A 20592-nucleotide genomic window follows, 5' to 3' on the forward strand; every position below is an offset into this window, starting at 1 on the left:
TTATCTGATAATTTAGTTGAAGAATGTTCTTTTTGCAGATCCAGGACCCCCGGTGTTCCTTGCCGGTGAAAAAGTAGGATCTGCAGGAATTCTGCTCTCTTGGAATGTACCACCACATCCAAATGGGAGAATTATATCCTATATTGTTAAATATAAGGAGGTCTGCCCATGGATGCAAACAACTTATACCCAAGTAACAACAAAACCAGATAGTTTGGAAGTTCTTCTCACCAATCTTAACCCTGGAACAACTTATGAAATTAAGGTAACAATATTAATGACATAGCTTTTGTACTTTGAATTCTGGGTGTATTATATAATATCTGAGATTAAAGTAAAAGAAAATGAAACTATTTTAGGCTCATATAGTACTTTCCTAACCAGCCTACTAATTACTTGTTAAGTTGTGTAGTAAAACACACTGCCCAGTTCTTTTTATTTACCACAGTATTTCTCTTTAATTACAGCAACTGTTAAAATAATTATCATCTCAAAGTGCACTAAAATGTGATTTCTTCTTTTAACATCCTGTTTGACATAACATATTATGTGGAACAGTAACTCAGAGGTAAATGTTCAAAAATATCAAAAGTGGGAGAAGAGCTGTGTGGAGGACAGAAATTCTGTTTTGTAAGGATTTTGAGGTTTAAAATTCTGGCTTTGTTCTGAATCAGAACAACCCACAAAACTTCTGAATTCTCTACAGAGGAAAATTAAAAATAAAAATGGTTTTAGGTTGATGAAAATGTTTTGTTTTGACAAAAATCAAAACATATACTTTCCATTTTTACTTTAAACATTGTATTATAATAAATATAGAATGTACATAATATAAAATAAAATATTTCGAAATGAAAAATTGAAATGCTTCCTTCTGAAAATGTTGTAATGTGACATTGTTGGCACTTGATTTTTTCCAGTTGTCTTTCAAAACAATATTCTGGCAAAATTGACCTGATGGAATATGGCTCTGTCAAAATTTCTCTGACAGAGAGAAGTCCCATTTTCAATAGTGACTTAGGCACTGAATTTCACTGGGACTCAAGCTGCTAAGTCAGTTGGGCTCTTTTGAAAACTTTACCCTAATTTCTTTCAGCCATAATGATTTACTTTGTGATATATTCCAAAATGGAAGTTAACTTCATTACTCTTCTATGTCCTTGCTGTTAAAATTGTGTGCTTGCTTTCTGGATTTGTGCTGATAATCAATAAATGCATTTCCATAGGTACAGTATATGCAGGCTGAGTATTTTGATATATGTTTTCAAAAAATCTTCTTTAACTTCTAAATAATGGATGACTAGAGGTGAAATGGTCAGAAATTATATACAATTCCCTTGCCAACATTTGTGACAAGAGGAAAATGCTCATTTTTGTGAGGAGACTTTTTTGAGCAAATAAGAAGTTAGGCTTGTATGCCTCCATGTGCTGCAATTTCACACAGACCCAGGGCTGTATAAAAGTCTTATAATTTCAGGTTGTGAGTAACACAGTGAACAAATTTCCTTTCAGAATTTGTACTCGCACATTATACAGTAAAAAATTGAAATATGGCTTATTTAATTATGCCTAGCATTGTGTGAAAGCTCCTTGTGTGAATCTTGGTACTGATGACCATATGGATAAAAGTCAGTATATGTGTGGTACAGAAAAGCAAAAGTTCAGCTATTAATAGAGAATATACCATTTGCTTAGGCCCTAACCAGGGAAAACTGCCCTGACAAAGTTGAACAGGTAGGGGTGGAGTTTCAATATAAAATTCCAAATAGCATAATAATTTTAATCTGGTCTATTCATTATAATTATTAAAATTCTTGCACATTCCATTTCCTACTTCCTACATGTAACTTTCCTAGGAAAATTGCAAAATGCTATTTTTTTCTTCGCCCTGAGCTTTAATGGTCCTATCTTCTACTTCAGTGATTCTCAACCTTTTTGGGCTCAGGACCCATTTGTAAATGTTTATGGCCTGTTGTGACCCAGTAAATAGTCTGGGGGTGGAGGTCTTGAGGTGGTTTTGGTCAGATCCTCCCGCACTAGGGGGCTTGGGTCCTGCCCGCACTCACCCCACAGTGGTGGTTCCTGCAGCTCCTGTGCTGTGGGGCTGGCTGGGCTTGGCTCTATGCTCTGGGCGTTGCAACCTCTGGATTTGCAGCACTGCTCAGGTTTGGCTCTGCCCACCTGACTGGACCAAATTTGTGTGATTGGACTTGTGACCTGGCTCATGGGGTTGCAGTGCCACTCACTCAAATTTGGCCTGCCCGTACTCCCATCATCATGATGACTGGGCTATACCTGAATGGTGCTTGGACCAGAGGTTGCAGTGCCTGGAGCAGGGAGGTGAACCCAGCCAGCCCCGGGGGACAGGAGCCACAGGAACTGCTACATGAGCCTTTGAAACATTCTGGTGACCCAATTTTGGGTTTGGGATTTGTTGTGGGGAGACAACAAATCTATTGGCGTTCCCCAACAGAAGTAGGTGTTATGGGCAAACTGAGTGTTCTTCATTTACTCTTGCCAGCAATTTTGTCAGCTAGCTTAGAGATTTTTCATATTTGTTATAATAAAATTGCAGTCTTGTCAGCCATTCAGATGGTGAGTCCATACTGTTGCATGAGAACTGCTGGGAGATCCATATGCTTCTAAAGAGAAAATGTACATGAATGTGTAAAGAGCCTTTTTTGAGTGAATGTCATTGGTTGAGAATTATTGTATTTAATATTTATCCATTAAAAGTTCAGTGTAAATTAAACAATTGCAGCTGAAAAAAGAAAAATTCATTTGTATAATTGTCATTCAACATGTACAGCTTATACCGTATATATGCATGGCTACTGACACTATATATTATGTGAAGTCTCTAATGTGACTGTTTCGGTTTATTGTAGGTCGCTGCTGAGAACAGTGCTGGCATTGGAGTATTTAGTGATCCTTTTCTCTTTCAAACTGCAGAAAGTGGTAATTTCAGTAAAGCTTCCATCAATCCAATTTATTCTTATAAATCATCTCTGAATTTTTCTTTTAAAGTAATAGAATAAAAAATTCAGATACATTGAGGAGCAAATCCTGATCCTTTCATTCTGGCTACAAAGGGCCTCACGTGCAGTGGAAATGGTGCCATTTTGCCATGCCTGGCAGAGGCAGGATTTAGGGTGCCCTGGTGCATGCGGTCCCCGTTCATTATGTGCTGTGAATCCCAGCTCTGCAAGGGCTCCACACATCTGCCTATGCAGATGGGTTGGAGGAAATCAAGACAGGGATAGCTGATCAGATACTAAATAAACCCACCAGCTATTGCCCACTGCAGTAGAGTCAGGAATAGCCCCCTGGCACCAAGCCCAGCTTCTAACAAATATAATACACACTGTTTCTTACTTTGTTTGCCTCTTAATGCTGACACCAAAAGCTCAGTTATAATGCATACCTGAAATTAGAATCTGACTGAGAACATCTGACATTTTACTAATTTTTCATAACATTCTAAGTCTATGATTGTTATTAATTTATATTATGGGGTCCTTATCCTACAAACACTCTGGTAGAAATTCATCTCTGTGCCGAGAGCTAGCACAAGGCTCATTTTGAGAGCTTAGGTGCGATTTAAGTGGTGATACGCTTTTTGCTAGTCCTTTGCAAAGGGTGAATTTCACTCTCTGTGCATGGAGTTCCCATTAATTTCAGCAGGAGTTTTCTGCATACTGAGTGCTGAGCACCCCAGCACCCACTGAAGTCAGTGAAAGATGCTCAGCACTTTGTGGTTTGATTCTTAAGGATGGAACATTTAAATGATCTGAGATAAATTATCATCTAGGAAAACCCCCCATAAATGAGAACTTTCTAAATGGAGCTGTACAAAACTGCTGCTTTTCCTTTTGCAAATAATTGCATGCAAATATAATATTGTAATTAGCATACTGTATTTAAGTTTAACAGAGGGCAAAGATACACCATTTTGCCCTATAAAGGCATTACTGCTTCTCAGAAATTGTTTGCACAATTCTACTTATATATGATTCATTTAAAATAGAAATCCTCAGTATAGTTCTAGCTGAAATGATGAAGAAAAGAAAGCTTTTTATCAAGCAACTGCATTGTAATTTTGGTTCTCTTTTTAAGTATCACAGCTCTGAGAGTTAAAAAAACAACATAATTACCACCACCAAGAGGATAATAAACTTGTTATATTTTTATACCTAAAATATGAAAGTTTATTTTGGATATAAATTGTTTGAATAGTTAAAGACTTGCTGTTGCAAGTTTTTGATTCATGAATACTAATCACGACAGGAGACATTGTCTGGAAAGGAGTAGTATGGAGAGGTAGAAAGAAAATCCAGAAATAAAGCCCCTATTCAACAAAGCACTTAAGCAGGAGGCTTGGAGGACCTGTCTCTTATTAGTTATGGGAGATTTTCTATAATGTTGAATATGCATATATTTATTTAAATAAACTCATTTTTCAACACAATATAGCAATATTTTTAGTTTATGCAATCTGGATCTGAACCTTAGGTATGGCATTTCAGATAGTCCTCTGTACTTCTGGATGTTTACTTGACTCACTCAAGAACTTGAACCTTTTGAGGTCCTGTTTGAGTCTAGATAAGGATATGCAATATTCCATTTCCTTATAGTGCGAACTGATTTGCTGACCCAATGGACACATCAAACTGTTATTGATACAAAGAAAATTATTTCTTGGTAACATACCATCCCGTATTGGGAAATGATTAATCAAACAAATACAGAAAATGTAGTATAAATTCAAATATTAAGGGAACCGTTTTTAATTTACCAAAATGTTGAGGTTTCCCAATCAGTATTTTTCATTATTATTCTCTGAAGTAAAATGGTTCAATTTACTAGTTTAGATTAATCTATTTTAAAATTTAAATTAAAGTAATTTTATAAGGATAATTCATCAGGAGGGATGAAATCACAGTTTTAAAAACTACCTTCTGCCTCAGAGCACTGATTTTCCATTTGACTGGTTATACCGCACACTTACCCATCCCCCCAAAAGACACACATCCTCAAACCTCTCAAACCAGTTCATTCAGTTGCAGCAGTTTGCCGGATCTCAGTTGCAGAAGCAATTGCTGGATTTGGGTTTTTTCCCCAGAAAAAACAGTTTTTCAATTAGAAAATGCTGATTCATCAAAGTCAAACCTGAAACTTTTGCTGTGAAAGTGGCAGTTTCAATATAACTTTTGTTGAGAAGGTTTCGTGGTTAGGACACTCACCTAAGATACAAGATCGCTGGGAGACCCAATTCAAGTCCATGCTCTCCCTGATCCAGAAAAGAGAGTTGACCCCACTTCTCCCACATCCTGGGGGAGGGCCATAACAAATAGGTTATTCTGTTGTCAAGCTCTCCTGTTGGAGCTGTTCCACTTTGTATAAATAATTATTCATTGGTGTAGGGAGGGAGCCCAGGTGTCCCAGATTTCAGGTGAGTGACCTAACCACTGGACAACAGAGTCAATCTCTGTGTGGCCCAAAGAATGTTGAATTATTTATACAAAGTGGAACAGCTCCAATAGGAGAGATTGAGAAAGGGAGGCTGACTCTGTTGCCTAGTGTAAAGCTTTATCATTTGAAAGCTAGAAATAGAAACAATATGGAAGTATCTTTTTCCAGTCCTTTGAAATTCATTGGACTGGAAGAATCTTTAGGTTATGTCTACAGAGTGAGTGGCAGCGACGCCCAGAGCCTGGATTAGCAGACTCAGGCTTGTAGTATGGTACTAAAAATAGCTGTGTCAACATAGTGGTTTGGGCTGGAGCTCAGGCTCGGCAACCTAGGGAAGGGGTGGGTTTCAGAGTCTGAGCTCCAGACCAAGCTGCAACGTCTACACAGCTCTTTTTAGCACCATAGCACAAGCCCCACAAGCCCAACTCTTTTATGTAGATGTACCCCTAAAGGGACAGAGGAAATATATTCAATATTTTGCTAATAGGGACGATCCTTCCATTGACAAAAATGTTTTTATGAGAGCACTAGTACAAATTTATATTTTAAAAAGAAAAATAACCAACCACCATATTTGGAGAGGCAATACAACTTTTAAAATTTGAAAATTGCCTCTGAGATACTGTGGTGATGAATGATTTTAATGCCTGGAAACAAGAAATAGAGAAAGCAGCCATAACGCAGGAATCAGGAAGAAAGAGGAATAAAGAAGGATTAATTGAATTTTGAAAGTCATTTCAGATTAGAAATGTTACTTCTGAAATACACATACTGCTACAAAGAATTGTATGCATTACTGGTTTTGTTTTGTTTTTTAGCTCCAGGTAAAGTGGTGAATCTCACAGTTGAGGCCTTAAATTATTCAGCTGTAAACCTGATATGGTTTCTGCCTCAGCAACCAAATGGAAAGATAACCAGTTTCAAGATTAGTGTGAAACATGCAAGAAGTGGAATTGTAGTGAAAGATGTTTCTGTTAAAGTGGAGGACATTCTGTCTGGGAGGCTACCAGAATGTAATGTAAGTGTTAAAAACAATTTAATTAGAGATGGACTCAAGTGATGAAATGTGGTTCCACAAAATCTGGGGGCCTGTGGGATATGGTTCAGGTCCGTTTCTAATTTTATAATTGGTTGTGGGTCTAGGTTCTACAAACTGACGTACTGGGTTCAGACAGATCTTTGTCTGAGCTAGAGCTTGTCAAATTTTTTCTGACAGAACAGTTTTCCAGTGAAAAATGCAGTTTAGTCAAAATTAAAATGATTCACAGAAACTTGTTGATTCTGATGAAATCTTTGATATAAAAATATTGAAATTGTTTGGATTCTCATTTTGTTTAGAGGTTTAAAAGTTTAATTTTGACTTTATTTTTATTATTATTATTAAATATACATTTATTTTATTTATTCTCAAGTCAAAATTAAACTTTTAAACATTAGCTAAACAAAATGAAAATCTAAACAATTTCAATATTTATTTCATTTCAACATATATATATATAGATTAATCATTACTGAAACATACATATATAGGTTGAAACAAAATGATAAAGTCAAAATGCATTTTTTTACATTTATTGAAATGTTTCTAAATTTCCAAATTGAAATCTTTTGGATTTTCAGTTACACAAAAAATTTAATGTTTCAAACTTTTTGTTTTGATTTGGAATGAAAACATGTCTAAATTTTGGAATTTCCGGTGGGTCAGAAATTCCATTTTCCAATAGAGATCTAGTCTGGGTAAAGTCCCTGTGACTTCAAGGACTCCACATGGCCTGAGTTGGAATTTGCCTAGGATGCTGGAATAATACCTTGATCTTGTGAGAAGTGCCATTTATAATGACTCCATATTGTCAGGACCTTCGGTTCATATTTTATCTGAATGAGGATTTCCAGCATTACAGAGCCTCCTAACATCAAAATGAGTTAATTTGGTACCATTTCAGAAGGAAGAGTGCCACCTACTAAATCACTAGCACCATTTAATGCAGCATCTAGGTTATTCTTGGCATTCTCTTATATAGCTGCTGATCAGGTTCAACCTTTTCTAGCCGGATCAGCTCTATTTGGATTTAGAGTATAGTAGAACATTACTAATTTGTGCCAATTACTGGGAGACTCATGGAACAGAATGGTTGAATACTGGAAATCAAATCTGGCAATGTTTCATCAAACACCAGAGTTTTGGTTCTATTCAGCCATATTTGATACTGTTAGTATTTGTTAATTTGTGATGTAGAATCAGGCCTGAAGGAGTGGAATAAGCTGCATCCCCTGCGCTGTTAATGATGCCATCAGGAGGAAGACGATAACCTGCATTTACCTGGTGACAAGTGGAAAAAAACCCTAATTTTCAACTATTTTGTTTTAAAGATGCAGTGTTTGTAATATTTGTGTCTACACATTTACCATTGATCTGGCATGACAGTTTTTAAATTTAGTTTATTTTTATCAGCTTTTTCAGATTACTTTTTTGGTGTTGTGAGAATCAAATTATTTGAGCTTTCTCGAGTTACCAGCCTTTTTGCATTCAGTTTTTCTCTTGAATGCAAGCCGAAGGCTTTCATTGATTTTTGGCCTTAGGGTTTGTAGGTAACTTTTATCCTACAAGTTAATATTTTTAAAAATCCACATTTTATAGCTATATAAAGAGGTATTATATTGCAAAGACCTATAGTTCAGCAGTGATTGATGCAAAATGGCTAAGTGATAGGTTTAGCTTTTCATGGTTCATATTTAATCTTTCTAGGAAAACAGTGAATCATTTTTGTGGAGTACTACCACCCCTTCAACTACTTTTGGCAAATCTACATTTCCTTCACGGGCTATGTTTACACCAAGTACAGTAGCACCTAGTCAAATGAGCTCTGTCTGGAATGAACCTATTAGTTTTGTTGTGACTCATCTTAGACCATACACCACTTATCTTTTTGAAGTCTCTGCCGTTACCACTGAAGCAGGTTATATTGACAGCACAATTGTCAGGACACCAGAAGCAGGTATGTTTTGCTTTCAGAGAAAAAACTTTTAACTACAGAGAAAAATCAACATGTTAAATTCTGAGATTTATTTTAAAATATAAACCAAAGGGATTCCAGGTTATATTGCAGGATGCTTTAGACTGTGATTCTGTCTTCAGCTAGATCTCAGACTGTGTTTCAATACATTCTTTGTTTTATAGTTCCTGGTATACTTAATCAGTTGCACCAGATGAGAGCAATAGAATGTGTACATACAGTATACAATATAATGTAGAAAAGAGTGTAGATGGGAGTTGAGTTTCTGTGGGAAATAGAGTAAAGCAAAGTATGATTATCTAAAAGAAGGGAAATACTGTAGGTTCTTAATTCTATGAAAACCTGAGGATAGCACAAAGCACAACAGACGTGTAATTCATGGCATGAAGCTATAGGAGAACTTGGACTAGGAAAAGATTGGTAAAGATGGCAGAATTAGTATTTCAAAGGGTGGACAGTGTAATAGTGTGCATGGTTCTGTGTGCTATGATGCTTGTTGCCAGGATGAAATACAAACGTGTAAATAAGCTCATGTTAAGAAGTGGTAAAGAGCCATCAGTACCTGAGCCAAACCCTGCTTAGCATCCCTGGTAAAGCTCTCTCCTCACCACTTCTGAGAGCTGGGTGTAATTTGTCCTGTTTTTCATCTGCATCACACTGAGTGCTGGGATTCCAACGAGGAGACTCAGCACCTCTGAGGAGGTGTTCAGCTTGTCCCAGGCAGGCCCAAAGCTCAAAATCTAATTCTTAGTTCTCACATAAGTTCTGCCACTACTTCTGCACTCCTGTAGTTCAAGAGGGTCCACAACTTCCCGGAGCCAATCAATCATATTTCCCTGCAGCTATAGAGAAACAGTGTGGAAGAGAGAGAGAAACACCTTTCCCAATGATCCCCTGTCAGGATCCACAGCTTGAAAGTCAGTCCTAGAGCCAGCCATTGAATCCCAGGATTTTCAATACATTGCAAGTGATCTGTCACCACGGGGCCAGGGTTGGAAACCAAGATTGCCTGCTAACTGGCACGTTGCCGAAGACTGTTCATCAGTTGGACAGTGCAGCAATCTTTTATCTACTACTGTTTGGCAATTCTGGGCTCTTCTTTCCTATGTCAGAATTCATACTGATTTTCAGATGAAAAGAGGTCTGACTCTTTCCTAATATTGTATAGGATTGAGAGAGGATGGGGACAGGTGTTCTTAAGGTGGGGGCGGGGGCTGGCTTTTGGCTAAGCGTGCTAAACCCCACTTGGTTTTATAGCTCAGTGGTTTGAGGATTGGCCTGCTAAACCCAGGGTTGTGAGTTCAATCCTTGGGGGGTGGTTGGCATTTAGGGATATGGAGCAAAAATCTGTCTGGGGACTGGTCCTGCTTTGAGCAGGGGGTTGGACTACAGGACCTCCTGAGGTCCCTTCCAACCCTGATATTCTATGATTCTATATTTGAATGGTTTTGTTACAGATAAAGAACCCTAAATATATAGTTCTGACTGGGATAAATAAAGTTCTGTGTAGTTCCTAGTCTGATTCAGAGCTGTCGTCCAATTTTTGTATTGGCCGTAAGCAAAACTCAAGTAAAAGGGCTTTGCTCTGCAAAAGAATATCAGGGGTGAAAGGACAGAATCCTTAGTCCCAGCTGATCCAGGATGTCTGTGCAACTTGATTGAAGCTGTTACTGTAAGGTCTGGAGGAGCAGGGCTGGCTCCAGCATTTTTGCTGCCCCAAGTGGCGAAATTTTTTTAAAAAAAAGCCACAATCGGTGGCTTTTCAGCAGCTGCTGTACTGCCGCCACTGCTTCATTCTTCGGCGGTGGGTCCTTCTGGGACCCGCCGCCAAATTGCTGCCGAAGACCCAGACGTGCCGCCCCTTTGCGTTGGCCGCCCCAAGCACCTGCTTGCTGCGCTGGTGCCTGGAGCCGGCCCTGTGGAGGAGGAGGAACTAGTAGATGGCATTCTGCTCCCCTAAGCAGAGTTTGGCTAGTGGATCTCTGTTGTGCACAGGTCCACTGACCACATCTAGGGCCAGCCCAAATTACTTAATCCTCACTGAGCTTCAGAGGCCCAGTGTAGCACACAAGTTGAGGATTCTTAGGACATAGGGTCTCTGTTGGTTTTACTCTCCTATGCATCCAAAAATGCTGCTGTGGGGCCTTACATGCATGTGTAAGGCATGCCAGGATTTTGTTTCCAGGCTGAAGTGAATGCTGATTGTGGGTTTTTCCTGGGGACATTATAGATAAATGAACTTTTTTCCTCATGATTTTTCTTCTCTGATGTTTGATTTAGCTTTAATAGAAATTTGTACAAACATTTTAAATTTTTCCAAATACAAGAAAGCTAAAGCTTGTATTGAACTATGCAGATTATAGTGCAAATCCAATATTATAACTTCAATCTGGGTATTTAAAAAACAATGTTTATACATGCAAGTGCCTGGATATACCATTTATTTTTTTGCAAGAGATTTTGGTTTAGGAGTGCTGCTCTGCATTGATTGCAAAGAGCCTGGCCCTCTCATCCAGACATTGAAACCCTCCCCCACCCCACAACTGACTCATGGTTACCCTCAAAGTTGCCAGAACTTTTTCACATTCCCCAGCATCAAGGAATCTAACGCCACCTCCCTCAAGCTACTGAAATCCCCACCTCCTACTCCAGTGCCTTGACCCTCCCACCTTAGCACGTGATGCCACCCAAACTACCTGTCAACTGCCAAATTCTCCTGCTTTCTTTTAGGATCAAATGCTGAGTAGCTGGGGTAGGCTCTGCAGAGAAGTCTGGTTTGAGGGTGAGGAATCTGCAGCCTAAGTAGCTTCCTGTGACATGCAGCAGGCTGGAGCGCTGTGAATTCTCTGGCTCTGCGTTACTCTTTCAGTCATCCCTACATGCCTCTTCTAAATCCTGCTCCTCTCTGACATGCACTGTGAAACTACATTAATTTGCTGCCACAGGATCGCCTGTGGCCACAGAGGCAAAGGTGACCATATGACTCTTAATGACAAGTATCCCGCCTTAGACTCATTCCCAGCTGCTGAAACCATTCAAGTCCCCTCCTAGTTGAATCATCCCAGCTCTGCTGAACCCCTTCCCCATCCTTCGCAGTGACAGGGCTCTTCTTGCGTACAGTGCTATTTGAGAATCCATTTCCTTTTTTGTTTTGCTACTCATTTATGGGTTTAAAATTTTTGGACATGACTGCATTATAATTAAAAATTATTACCAGATGTCTTGTGGAAAATCCAGCACTTGCATATTTTGTCACTGGGGATGGGATCAAGTGGAATCAAATATTACTTCTATGAGTTATGTGACAGGATTTGGCCCTGAAAAAGAATTGCAGCGTCTCTTGATTCCTTGTAAACCCTGACATTTAAGAATAATGTGTGAGTGTAGCTGATACCATTAGAGTTGGCAAGATTACTTTATCATTCTTGGTTATTTTCACTGAGTAGCACCTAAGAAATTCCTCAGGATTGACAGGAGCTCTCTTTTCTTTCATTGGCAGCTGTTCTTATTTTGTCAACTAGCTCAATAGGAGAGAGTTGTCTTTTTGTTTCTATGATTGACATTGCTTTGAATAATACCATTTTTACCTCAGGTTTGTTCCAAAAAACGGAGGTGTTTGAGCTGTACACAAACAGCAAAGTGGCTGGGATATTGTTATGGCAGTACATGAATAACATTGTTCATGTGCTGGTGTTTGCAAGATTGGAGCTTTGGGCAGTATTGAAGGTCATCAAATTAGTTTTAGGAGACCTGGAGTATGAAAAGAGAGAGATTGCCTACCCGTTGATCAAACTATCTATCACCGTAGAATCTGAGTGCCTTTCACTGTAAAATCAATAGCAATTGCGACATTCCTATTAGACTTAATGGAGTCTCGATTTCTCCCTTTTCAGGTTCAATTGCACATTTGTAGCTCTCTTGCAAGATAAATTACCAACTACTCCCCCCCCTTTAATTAAAAGGAAGTAAATTTAAATCAGAAAGAAAATTTCATATTAATATAAGTCCTACTTTTCCAATTTACATGATGTTTTTAATGTCTTTTTCTGATCTTATTTTATATTTAATATGAATATTATATGATGCTTCTGGGAAACCCTAATATGAATTATATGTGTATACATTTTTCCCAATGTTGTTTTAGTTCCAGAAGATCCACCTCAGAATTTTGCCAAAGGCAACATTACCGGAAAGTCCTTCTCAGTGTCTTGGGAACCACCAACCATAGTAACAGGAAAGTTTAGTTACAGAGTTGAGTTATATGGACCGTCTGGTAAGTCTCTATCATTGTTAGGCTAATTTTCTTTCAATGATTACATCACCTAGCATTCTAAAAATGGATAGTTGAACACAAATCTTTCCTTTTATGAAATTAGGCTTGGTAATAATTCTCTGATAACTTCTCAGTGAAAACGATGTTTGTCGTGGGGTTCACTCATTACTAGGCTGCCTCCTTATGGTTGTGTCTGGCAAATCAGCTCCCATCCAGTCTAACACCCCTTTCCTCACACGGTGGCCCCTCCTTGGTTGCCAGGACTCACAGTGCTCCCTCTTCATGGCTCAGCCTCCAGTCAGGTCATTGTACAGTCCTCCTCTTCCAGGGTACCAAAGTCCTGCTGGATCAGCTATCCTCTTGCTGCTTCCAGTCCAGGGCCAGGCCCTGTGCCACTTTCCCAGCAGCTGGTGGGGGAACCTGGGCCCACCCACTACTCTGGGCTCCAATCCAAGGACTTTATGGGTATGTCTACACTACTCGCTGGATTGGCAGGCGGAGATCGATACAGCGGGGGTTGATTTATTGCGTCTAGTCTAGATGCGATAAATCGACCCCCGAGTACTCTCCCTTTGTCTCCTGTACTCCACCGCCGTGAGAGGTGCAGGTGGAGTCGACGGGGGAGCAGCAGCAGTCGCCTCACCGCAGTGAAGACACTGCGGTGAGTAGGTCTAAATACATCGACTTCAGCTACATTATTCATGTAGCCGAAGTTGCTTAACTTAGATCGACCCCCACCCCACAGTGTAGACCAGGCCTATGTCTAGCAACTATGAGCTGTTTGCTCCCAGACCCCGGTGCTATTTCCCCAAGCTCCTGCCTGCTCTACCCTGTGCCCACCCCCTGGATTTATCAGCTTAAACTCCCTCCTCTCAGGGAATAGCTGTAGGCTACTTCTCTCTTTGACTTCTTTGCAGGCTCTGTAGCCTCAAACACTGCCTTACTTCTCCGAGGAAGTGACTGCAGCCTACTTCCTCTGCAGCCCCCGGTGTTCTCAGCTTTCTAGTTTTATACAAGCTCAGCCTGCCTCTGCCCAGCTCTGCGTCAACAGTTAGCCTTTCTGTCCCTGGCTCTCCCGCACTGGTGCAGCCCAACCAGGACTGGTTGGGTGCAGCCCAACCAGTCCTAACAACCTGCTCTGCCTTGTGTGGGAAGTACACTCCATCATTATCAGTATATGTACATAGAGCAATGGATGCTAGATACACCTGAAAACAGGAAGATACACAATCTTATCTATTTCACTCTTTTAGAGAGGCAGTATATTACACTGTCAATTAAATCAGAACTTGCAGGAGAACAAAACACAGACAAAGGAATGGATTTTAAGGGATAAGGCTAAAATTATTAACTTGAATGAGTTGTGAGATGAAGTGATTGGTGCCCCCACCCTCACTGAAAAATACCAGTCATTTATTTGGGTTCAGGGTAGTGGTAAATGACCTCCAGGCTCCATAACCAGTGTTTACAGTTTGTTTCCTTCAGGCTATTCTCTAGTATTTAGCCCTCCTCTGAGCACTCTTGTCCTCCAGCTCATAAGGAGGAATGAGGGTGCACATAAAGTCTGCAAAGAAATAAGGCTGCCTTTCTTCCTCAACGATAACAGGGTCCAGAAGCCACCTCCCAGGTCTCTTACTCACATGTACTTCTTGGACCTGGCTCCCTGGAGCCTCTTACTCACATTGGCTACCTGTCTCAAGCTGGAACAAAACTACAAACTCCACTTATTAAACTTGCATATTTAAATTCTGTCTTTACTCCGTATTAACCTAAAACTGTGCCTCCAGGATACTGGTGGAGAAAAAAACCCACCAGACACCTTGTCAGTTCTAACCCAGGGGAAAATTTATTCCTAATCTCCAGAATTGCCACTTGATCAAACCCACACAGCATCTTCAGAGCATGCTTCAAACTAGACCTCAGTTATAGGTCAGAGAGGGTGAGGCAGCAACCACAGCAGAGTAGCTGTTTGTGACTGAGTGTCATTGCTCCCATCCTCTTTGCTTTACACAGACTGCTCAGTGGCTTTACTTTTTGAAGATACCACCGTGCAGTTTATTTATAGTATTTCACTCCACCACCTTTTAGGTAGTAGTGCACTCTTACTATTGACATTACCTAGCTGTATTACCCCTTCTCCAAAGCAGGGTGGGGGATGAGGTTTCTCCTCCCAGAGAACACCCTTTTGTCAGAGCCTACTAGCCTGCCTCCATCCCCTCTTTCTTTCTGTGCTCTTTTATCCAGTCTCCTTGTTAATGTTAATTAGCTCATTAGTTACCCAGCCCCAATCTGATCTAGTAGTCAGGAACTTCTCTCCTTAGTCAGGCCCTCCCCAGGGACCTAACTGGTTAAGCAATGACCAGAGTGCTACTGGTTCAGGTGCTGATTCCCAGTACTCTGTCACAGAGCTGCCTGCCCATGATGGATTGATATACAGCGAGGGGGCCCATGAGAGCCAGTCTGCTCTCTCCTCTCCCTACATCCTAGCCAATGGGTAGCACATGGAGGCAAATCTCTCCTCTCTTGTCCCTGCTTCCCATCCAAGCATGATCACCACTTGTATTCTGGTCAGAGGTAGGGAAGGTTCCAGAGCAGTTGAGCCTGACCCTCCCTTCCCAGGACCCCCTGGGTTGTCTTTCCCTTGCTAGTTCGATCAAATGTCCCACCACTGAGATGGAGATCGAGAGGGAGGGGGCGTTAGTGCAGAGTTCTTAGATTTGTTAAGCAGCATTGTGTCCCTTTTCCTCAGACAGTCCACTAAAAATTCACTCTGTTCCAATCAGTGATAAAGGTACAGGACTAAAAATTACTAACAAGTATATTGGAGTAACTAAGAAATTATCTGAAATTTTAAAAATAGGATTTGGCAAAATAAGGGCATTCTAGTGAGACCCATAGAGGCCAGTCTGCATATACCCATGCTGAATGTCAAAACTCATGCAGTTGCTCAGCTTGTACTATCCCCATTGAACTGAAATAAACAAAGCTATATATCAGTCTCTGTGTCTGAAATTCACAGTTAGGCTTCGGATTTCTGTAGATGTAGGCTGGGAAGGTATTTATCACATAGGCCCACATATTGGTCTTGCCTTCTTGGCTGCACATGGGGAATTATGGGATCTAGGTCCCCCTGTCCCTTGCACAGGCTTTGCTAGCATTATGTCTTGCCTGACACCAAAGGGTGGGAGAGCTGGGAAAGGAAGGGGACTAGATGGAGTTTTGCTATGTGCCTCTAATGTACTGGCCATCTTATCTGTGCCAGAGCACCAGGCATTGACTTGGTACAGGGTATTTCCTTCTGGGAGCAGGAGAGAGACCAGGAGGCATATTTTGACAGAGCTACAATTAGGGTGACCAGATAGCAAATGTGAAAAATTGAGACGGGGGCAAGGAGATAATAGATACCTATATAAGAAAAAGCCCCAAATATTGGGACTGTCCCTATAAAATTGGGACATCTGCTCACCCTAGCTACAATCTCCCTCCTGAGCAGCTTTAGGGGCAGTGTGGCAGGCCTGGCACTGCAGCGCCCCTTTGTGGCAGGGGTGGGATGGGGTGTCAGTGCCTCACCACTCTCCAGTCCTTGCGTCCGCCTCGCCGCGGTCAGTCGGTTACAGCCTCTCAGCCTTCTTCCCCACTATTGCCTCTGTCTGGTGGGGTAGTGCAGCCTAGCGGCCTGGGTCCATACACACCCCCCATCCCCCGAACAGGATAGCATGGCCTAGTGGCCAGAGTCCATACAACCCCACCTCATGAGTGGGATACAATCCCCCTTCACAAGTGGGGTAGCACGGCCTAGTGGCCAGAGTCTATACAACCCCCTCTTACGAGCAGGGTAGCGCAGCCTAGTGGCCAAAGTTTATACAATCCCCTTCACAAGTGGGGTAGCACAGCCTAGCAGCCAGAGTCCATACACCCCCTCCTTACAAGCAGGATAGCACGGCCTAGCGGCCAGAGTTTATACAACCCCTCTTACAAGCAGGGATTCTAGGATCTTTCATGGTTCAGGGGTGAGGGAGTAGGGGGACTCGGGCCCACCCTCTCCACTGAGCCCCGACCCAGGGCCCTGGTAGTGGCAAGCTCTCCTTGCCACTTGCTCGGCGGAGATCCACCCACAACACACCAAGTGGCAATATAGCTTTAACACTGTTTGTCTCTAAAGTTCCCTTGGGTCACTTCCTACTGTGAATACCAGTTCATCTGTGGCAGGGGGTCCTCCGGTCTGTTTCTCCCCTGTGATGTCCTCCATCGGGGTCTCAGGTAGTGCCTAGGCTTGGCTGGATCCTGGTGCACAGGCTCTCCCTCTTCAGGAGCTAGCAGCATGCGTCCTTCTCCTGAAGTGGTCAGCCCCGACTGTGCTGATCTGCAGGCTTTTATACCTGTTCTCCAGTTGGAGCATGCCCAGCAGAGCTTCCGGGGCATGGCTTCCTCTGCTAGGAAGGAAAGATTAACTCCTGCGGTATCAGTGCGGGGCCGCTCTGCCCCGTCACAGGCAGCACACTAACATGTGCCTTACACTGGGCAGATCGTAAAGTGAAGATTTAGCCCTCTGTCTAAAAAGATATATTGTACTAGTCAACTTCTTAATGTCAGACATGACGGTTTTCATGCCTAATGATTTCCAATAACATATGATGAAGTTGCTTGATTGCGAAATGCCTATCTACTACAAAAGTATTGGAAACCAATTCTCACTGTCCTGATAACTAAGACCCATTTTCCTCACATGTAATATATTCTTAATCAGGGCATCAATAGTATTGCACAAGCTGGAATGAAAGGAATTACAGTCATATGAGCATGACATTCAAAGTATTTTGTATTGTGTTATCCTTTTCCATCTACAGCTGTCACATGTCCTCAATATCATTCTGGACTTTTGGACTTTGATATTAAAGGCAATTAGAATTAACAGAGATGGGTAGATAGTGATAATCCAAAAGTTTGGTGATTTAATGAACCATTTTAAATATGATCTAGTATCTATAGGTTGTATTGAGTGGGGAAATGAACTAAGACATCTGAATACATATTGCACAAACATACATTAGTTAAGAAATAAGATTATTTTATCTTTATTTTAGAAGGAAACTCTTCAATAACACAAGGGAATTGGATTATTGCCTTTTAAAATACTATTTTAATTTAAAAAACAGGAGTACTTGTGGCACCTTAAAGACTAACAAATTTATTTAAGCATGAGCTTTCAGTCTTTAAGGTGCCACAAGTACTCCTGTTTTTTTTTTTTTGCGGATACAGACTAACACGGCTGCTACTCTGAAACCTATTTTAATTTAGTATTTGAGCCACAATTTCTCACCAGAGAATGGAGAACTCCCAGCATCTGTTATGAGAGAATCAGACAGTTCGAAAAGTGCCCCTTAGAAATGGTCTTCCCACTTGAACTTTTTGATATTTATCATTGTTATTTGTGTAACAGAACCTGGGATCCATAGAACCAGTTCCAAGTCTAGAGCAATTCTTAGCGTAATATTCCAAATTCTTAACAGTCCAGAAGAAAAGAGAGGTCTGTGTGAGCTGTACTTGACTTGAAGAAAGGGTTCTCCAGTCTGTGATTCCTATATAATCAGTCAAGTTTTCTTTAAAGTTTATTACCCTTATAGAATCAGCTGTTATATTCAAATCTTTCTATAGTCTTCCTTCACTGATCTTTTATTGCTCCACAATGAGGATATCTGGAGAGATGATGAGGCAGAATAGAACATTTCTTACCTATAACTATCCTTCCTGTGATTATTTTCTCCACCACTCCACACATATCTATAATGTGAACCTGGTTTTATATTTTTGCTGATTTTTTAGCTTAGTTGTAGGTGCATTTAGGGGTTCATGGCCATCCCTCCCATCAGTCTTGGAGGGAGGCCATGTCCCCTTGCGACAGTGTGCCTGTAAATGCAAAGCTCAATAGGGAATTAGCAGTCTCAGGGCTCTATCCCCCTGGGCAGAGCAGAGCAATAAGTGGTCAAAGGGGCTCCGGCTCTTGGGGCAGAGTAGAGCCATGAGTGGTCAATAGCCCAAAGAATCCTGGCTAGGGAAGACAGCAAGCAAACACAGGCTCTTTGGCCGAAGGTGGGCAGGCTGCCAACCCAGAGGTGGCATCAGCAGCAGGGAGTAGGGGGACCCAGGTCCACCCTACTTCACCAGGTCCCAGCCCAGGGCCCTGACAGTGGTGGAGGACTCCACTACTGGGTCAGTGGGGATCCCACTGAAACATGCTGACCTGGACTCTGGCAACACAACCGGACTAATGTCTGGTGTTCTTGGGCTACTTACTACTACCCCTCCTGGTATACCTCCGTCTCCTGGGGTTTCTCCATCTTGGGGTACACAGCCAGCGGCAGTCGCAGTAGCTCCTCCAGGTACTGGTCAGTCTCTAGTTCCGACACCTCCTTTGGGCCCTCAGTGCTGTAGAGCTCTATCATGGGGGAAGAGATGTCCAGGACTGCCCGGGGGGGGGGCAAGTGGGGCAATTTGCCCCGGGCCCCACAGGGGCCCCACGAGCCCTGGCCTGGCGGCAGTCTGGGTGTTTGGCGTAATTTCAGCATCAGAGGGCCCTTCAGTGCTGCCGAAGACGCAGAGCGACTGAAGGGCCCCCTGCCGCCGAAATGCCGCCAAAGACACGGACTGCTGCCGGGTGAGTACTAGCACCACAGCTCCCCCGCTTTGTCCCAGCCCCCCTGAATCCCCTGGGCGGCCCTGGAAATGTCTGCTTCCTTCTCCAGCTCTCGCACAAATGAGCTCTAGGGCCTGCATTTTAAACTTCCAGTCCCACCCCTCCACTTCCAGTGGGGGACATCGCTTGCCTGGCTCTGCCCACCAGAGGGTGGTTCGTGGCTTCTTCCCATTAGTCTCAGAGGGAGGCCACAAACCCTCGCTACAGTGGTGTATATAGTTATATTAGGAGATAATTAATTTGACATAATTATAATTTTAAGACTAATTTTTAGAGCCCCCCCCCCTCCTCGTGAAGATTGTTGGAGAGATTAATTGTAGAAGAGAAATTAAAAGGAAAGAAATTTTCCATTCAGACTGGTTAAGAGGATTTGCTTGTATTGCAATGATATATTTTACCAGGAGCATGCAATATTACTTGTAATAAGTCATAGATATCATAAACTGATGGTAATTTCATTATTGTTAATAACTTCATTATTGGTTTTGTCTTTTGTCTTTCATTGTCATGGAAAATAACTATATTCAAAATGAAGAAATGTTCAATACTGTTTGTATTAAACTGAAACTGTTTTCCCTTTTCACTCTAGGTTATATTCTAGATAACAGCACAAAAGATCTCAAGTTCACATTTAGTAATCTAACACCTTTTGCAGTCTATGATGTGTATGTTGCTGCTGAGACAAGTGCCGGGATGGGGCCTAAATCTAATTTAACAGTTTTCACTCCTCCAGAAGGTAGGTAGGGTTATAGAAGTAAAATAGACAAAGCTAATTGTCCTGCTACATATGATGACTGGTTTTAATTCTCCCTTCAAAGCCATTTGTGTAAATTGTGTATGGAAAATAGATGTGTTTCTAGTTGACTTCCTCTTTCAGAAGGAAATCACAAATCACAAATCAAAGAAAGGGAATACACAGAAAAGTTTTGTATGTTTAGCAAGCACATAAAATATTAAAAACACACTATGACCAAATTTATTTGAGTTCAGAAGCCTTCAAAGATTATGGGACTAATATGTTTTTTGAATGAAAAAAAAAAAAGATATTATTCTGGGCTGGGTAATTCAGTTAAGGAACAACTCTGTTGTTTGGCCAGTAGATGGCAGTAAATAGTAGGGTAAGAACATATTTCTGTAAT

At 41.4% G+C, this 20592-nt stretch overlaps 1 protein-coding gene across 1 annotated transcript in view; it reads left to right on the forward strand.

The window, feature by feature from the left end:
• Nucleotides 1-20592, forward strand: part of PTPRQ (protein tyrosine phosphatase receptor type Q) — a 207876-nt gene that overhangs the window by 62095 nt on the left and 125189 nt on the right. The window contains exons 21-26 of the mRNA XM_045002531.1: nt 39-265; nt 2889-2958; nt 6291-6490; nt 8219-8468; nt 12631-12759; nt 20043-20189. Of these exons, the coding sequence (XP_044858466.1) occupies nt 39-265; nt 2889-2958; nt 6291-6490; nt 8219-8468; nt 12631-12759; nt 20043-20189 (1023 nt within the window). The remainder of the gene's footprint in view (nt 1-38; nt 266-2888; nt 2959-6290; nt 6491-8218; nt 8469-12630; nt 12760-20042; nt 20190-20592) is intronic.

The sequence above is a fragment of the Mauremys mutica genome, chromosome 1 (genome assembly GCF_020497125.1).
Source record: "Mauremys mutica isolate MM-2020 ecotype Southern chromosome 1, ASM2049712v1, whole genome shotgun sequence".
NCBI lineage: Eukaryota > Metazoa > Chordata > Testudines > Geoemydidae > Mauremys > Mauremys mutica.